At 40.2% G+C, this 5,230-nt stretch overlaps 1 protein-coding gene across 1 annotated transcript; it reads left to right on the top strand.

The window, feature by feature from the left end:
• Positions 1–1,043: 1,043 nt before the first annotated feature.
• On the top strand, positions 1,044–3,260 carry LOC110022909 (L-type lectin-domain containing receptor kinase IV.1-like). The gene has a single exon (XM_020722064.1). The coding sequence runs from the start codon at positions 1,121–1,123 to the stop codon at positions 3,143–3,145; it is 2,025 nt and encodes a 674-aa protein (XP_020577723.1). The 5' UTR covers positions 1,044–1,120; the 3' UTR covers positions 3,146–3,260.
• The last annotated feature ends 1,970 nt before the right edge of the window (positions 3,261–5,230 follow it).

The following is a 5,230-nucleotide window of genomic DNA, read 5'->3' as shown; positions in this document are numbered from 1 at the left end:
ATCAAAAACATTTCCTCTAAAATTCTCTTTTTTTTTTTCTTTTCCATAGAGAAGAAAAATCAATAACTCAATCTCTAACAACATGTCCACACCTTCCTTCAAAATAAAGAATCCCTTCAAGGTTATATGAACTAGCTCAGACTCTGGAATCATGCTTCCTAATACAAGGAACAAGATTCATGATAAAGAATTAATTCTATACAATTAAGGCATAATCATATATATATAAAGCTCCGAGCAAGTTCATGCAATGATGGGTGGAAAACTCATTCATCTCAGCAATTACAATTGGTTGGATCATAAATTTTATGATGAATAGAGTAATTATAAGAATTTTCCACTATAGCTTGAAGATATATCCTTTATAAAAAATATTGGGCCGGTTTAGGGTACCCTGCATAAATTGATATACTAAGATATCAAAATATATAATTTCAAATAGTTGAAATAGCTTGGTGTGAATCGAGATAAATTGTTGGTTTGATGATTTGTTCGACGCTTGTTGGGTTGATCAAGTCAAAGTAATCTGCCCGAATAGTCTTACCAAATTGATGAAAGTCGGATTGCTATTTAGCCTCTATAAAATTCAATGTACGTTATATTTTGATCATGTTTAAGGTTTAGTCTCTTGATAGGCTCGATCTAGTAATGCACAATCTTACATACAACTCTAGTTTTAAGCCATTGATATTTAAAAACTTCAATAAAAAATGGCAACATAATTCAATAGACTTGATTTAAATTAGTTGATAAATTTAATATTAATAAGAAGCTTAACTAAAACATTTAAATATTTATTTGATATTTTTGTCCTGGACATAATTTTTATAATGCGTAATATAAGGAAAAATTGTTGGAATAACATAGAATAAGTCACCAAAAAGCCAGATGAGACATTCGATACTTCTACCAATTTCGTTATTCTCAACATCATATATTTGCTGCACATACATCAGACCCCATATATATATATATATATATATATATATATATATATATTCTTGAAAAAATGGATTAATATTATTATAAAATGTATGGCAGGGAGCAGCTCAGCAAAACTTAGTCCTTTTATTTGGATGCAACCATTTGCATTTTATTAACAGAAAACAGAGGGAAAACCATGCTCCATACCTTCGCTTTCTTCTTCTTCCTTTTCACCCTAAAACAAAAAATCTCTCCTGTGGCGGCCGACTTCCTTTTCAACGCCTTCCACACCGCCGAACTCATCCTCAATGGCGCCGCCGCGGTCCAGTCTACCGGCATCCTCCGCCTGACTAACAATACCAACCAAGAATTTAGTCACGCATTCTACCCCACACCTTTCTCCTTCCTCAACACCTCCTCCGGTGAACCCTCCTCCTTCTCCACCTCCTTCGTCTTCGTTATCATCCCTCGCTACATAGAAATCAGCTCCGAAGGTCTCGCCTTTGTCATCTCCCCTACCCCAACTCTGGCCGACACCCTCCCCAGCCAGTTCCTCGGCCTTTTCAACCTCACCAGTGATGGCCAAGCCACCAACCACATCGTCGCCGTCGAGCTCGATACCGTTCAGAACAAAGAGTTTGACGACGTCAACGACAACCACGTCGGCATTGATTTAAATGGCTTAACTTCCGTAGTCGCCGCTCCGGCTGCATACGCCAACGGTTCTTCCTCCTTTCAAAATTTGAGCTTGTTTAGCGGCCAGCCGATGCGAGTTTGGGCAGAGTATGATGCGAAGAAGATGGAGTTTAATGTGACCTTAGCTCCGCTTAACACCCCGAAGCCGGCTTTACCTCTTCTGTCTTCTATTATCAATCTCTCCTCAGTTTTTCTAAGCGAAATGTATGTTGGGTTCTCTTCTTCCACCGGCACGACCGCAGGTTCGCATTACATTCTCGGATGGAGCTTCTGTTTAAACTGCAGAGAAAGAGAGCTCGTGCCTTCTGATCTCCCGTCTCTTTTGCCACTTTCACAAACGAAGAAAAGAAATAGAACGATCGCCTATTGGCTTCCGGTAGCCGTCGTCGTGTTTCTCATAATAATTTTAAGTGTTCCTTTTCTAGTGTTCAGGCGAAGGAGGCAGCTTGCAGAGTCGGCGGAGGATTGGGAGATGGAATACGGCCCGAAGAGATTCTCATACGGAGATCTGCACAGAGCGACGAGAGGGTTCAGCGATGAGAACTTTTTAGGAAGCGGGGGATTTGGCGAAGTATACAGAGGCGTGCTCGCCAAATCAAAGCAAGCAATTGCAGTGAAAAGAATCTCCCATGATTCGAAACAGGGGATGAAAGAATTCATCGCAGAGATTTCAAGCATCGGCCGGCTCCGCCACCGGAACTTAGTTCAGCTCATCGGATACACACGTCGGCGAGGGAAACTCATGCTTGTCTACGATTTCATGCCCAACGGCAGCCTCGATAATTACCTTTTCAACCGAGTAGACCAATCTCTGACATGGAAGCAAAGATTTCACATCATCAAAGGCATCGCGGCAGGGCTGCTTTATCTGCACGAGGGATGGGAACAGGTGGTGCTTCACAGAGACATTAAAGCGAGCAATGTCCTCCTCGACGCAGGTTTCAACGGAAAGCTTGGAGATTTCGGGCTCGCGAGGCTACACGACCGCGGGAGCATGGCGGAGACGACGCGTGTATTTGGAACGCTGGGTTATCTTGCGCCGGAGATTTCGAGAACAGGAAAGTCAACGACGAGCTCTGATGTTTTTGCTTTCGGGGCGTTTCTGCTGGAAGTCGCTTGTGGGAAGAAACCAGTAGAATTTAAGACGAGCGGAGTGGATCTGGTGCTTGTGGATTGGGTGCTGGAGTTGATGGAGAGGGGAGAGTTGATTGAAGCGAGGGATAGGAGGTTGGGGAATGAGTTTGTGGTGGAAGAGATGGAGATAGTATTGAGGTTGGGATTGTTGTGTTCTTCGCCGGTGGCCGAGGTGCGGCCGAGTATGAGACAAGTGGTGCAGTGTCTGGAAGGGCAAGTGAGTGTTCCGGCGTTGACGGAGGAGCATTTGTTCATGTTTCATTCGGGTTCTATAAAGAAGAGGCTGGTGGGGGATGTGAGCCTTTCCGGCTCCGGCGGCCGAGCTCTGGCTGCGATGGGAAGCTCGGGTCAGGATCAATGTGCCGGCTTGCCACTGTCGTTTGGCAGATGAGCCAATTGGTGCGGTGTCTGTATTATATTGAATGGGAATTTATTTATTTGATGATGTATACCATTTTTTACATTATTTTTAGCCGATTAGTGTTTCAAAACTATCACTGATAAAAAAAATTAATTAATTTAGAGCATGATTGGGATTAATGCACTTTATTAAAAAATTACTGAGTCGATGATGGCATTTGTAATTCGTTCTTTCAAAACTCTAGCATCTCTACTGCGCATTTCCCATACTCGGTGTAAGTCTTAGGCAAATCATATTTAACCTGTGATAAAGGTTATTCTATACGATATTCATATGTTTTAACAAGGATATGTGAATGATCTTCATCAGTCTTATTGAAGTTAATGTCGCAGTGCGAATGATGCTATCGAATCATCATCTACACACACCACCAAAAACACGACCACCATGACACTGAAGAACCTTGCCCAACGTCTACACACTACCAAGAACACCAAAAGTACCATGAAAACCAAGATCACCACTAACAACACAACCCCCAACATCAGCACACACCACTAATTGCACCACCGCCAGCACCAACACTCGTTACCATGACGCAATATCACCACCAACAACACACAATATTGTGGTACAAAAAAATATCACCCACACCACTACTATAAACATTACCACCAACATAGCATATCCTTCCTCCAACAAAGAGGGCAAACCACCAACGAGACCAACTACGAGTTGAGTAGCAAGGCTATTCCAATTGAACCAACAAAATGAAAAAAAGATTGCATAAAGGGCACCCAAAAAAAATGTTATTACAAATCACACCCTCTTTCATCCATCTTTCAAATTCTCACTCAAATATCGAAGGTCATGACAAAGCCCATGAAAATATTTTTCATTTTTATCAAATTCACGGCCGATGATCGTGGCACACGTAAATGAATCAAATTCATAGTTCAAAAAATCATATATGGAAATTAATTTGTAAATAACAATGTTTCCTTTGCTCTGTATGCAATTATCCTAAAATGAAATAGAAGGGAGAGGCCAACTGAGCAAACCACCCCAATTGTCCCCCAAAAAAAAATGGAATTGATTTGTAAACAACACAACTGTATGTAATTATCCCAAAAAAATTATTCAGAGCAGAGGCCGTAAAATAGCAAGAAGACCGCACGGGCCACAAAAGAAAACCAAAACCGCAAAAAACCAAACCATGGATAATAAGGAGCAAGACACAAATGGCTAAACCTCAAACTATACGCAAATGTCAACGCCAACTGTATAGGTAAGAGATTACCAATGTGAGAATGCCACTGGAACCGAATATTCAAAAAGAATGTAGGAAGGTAGGAGAAGAGAAATGCTACTGAAACCCGAACACATTTGGGATGAGAGGAGGAGGAGCTAGGGTAGAACCAAGCACGGGGTAGAAGCGTGATAGGGAGGAGAGGAGAGAAGCTAGGGCAGAGGTTTGAACAACGAAAGTATTACACGAACGAAACTTGGTGCAGGGTCAAGAGCAATTAAGCTAATACCACGCGAATTAAATCCGGGTTGTGAAATCGAACCCACAGCCCGCAGTTTACTCTAATAATTCAAAACAATCACAACTTTTTTTTTTCCAAATGTCAGCTTCTAACTCACCACGCCGCTGCTAATAAGATGCCCCAAACCTGGCCTCAATCGAGTAAAAGAGCGTTGTTTATTTTATTTTTTATTTTTTTATTTTTTATAGAGATTTACATAAGTGTCTTCCAATTCTTATGTATATATATAATACTTAAATTTTAATCTTTATATAACTATGATAATTTTTATGTATGAAATGGTGTATTTTATTTTAGCTAAAAAAAAAAAATATTTTTTGTGATATAAAAAATTGCAAAATAGTAGGTAGTTTGTTTTTATCGTAATACTTATTTTACAAAACAGGATATCATTAAAAATTTTGCGGAGTATAGTTTTATCGAACCATTTGTTACTTATTTGTTATCAATTTTTGCATAAATTTGGACGCATAATGTTAATAGCATCATTTAAAATGCCCCAGAAAGCGAGAAATATTAAAATTTAGTTGTTTATCCTTGAAAATCTGTGATCAGAAAAAAATTT

Source organism: Phalaenopsis equestris, unplaced genomic scaffold, assembly GCF_001263595.1.
Source record: "Phalaenopsis equestris unplaced genomic scaffold, ASM126359v1 Scaffold000203, whole genome shotgun sequence".
Classification (NCBI taxonomy): Eukaryota; Viridiplantae; Streptophyta; class Magnoliopsida; order Asparagales; family Orchidaceae; genus Phalaenopsis; species Phalaenopsis equestris.
The sequence above is the reverse complement of the archived record's forward strand: the minus strand, read 5'-3'. Positions and strand labels throughout refer to the sequence as shown.

Excerpts from the sequence above, each read along its gene's own strand:
- LOC110022909 (XM_020722064.1), top strand. The coding sequence starts at position 1,121 with ATGCTCCATACCTTCGCTTTCTTCTTCTTCCTTTTCACCCTAAAACAA.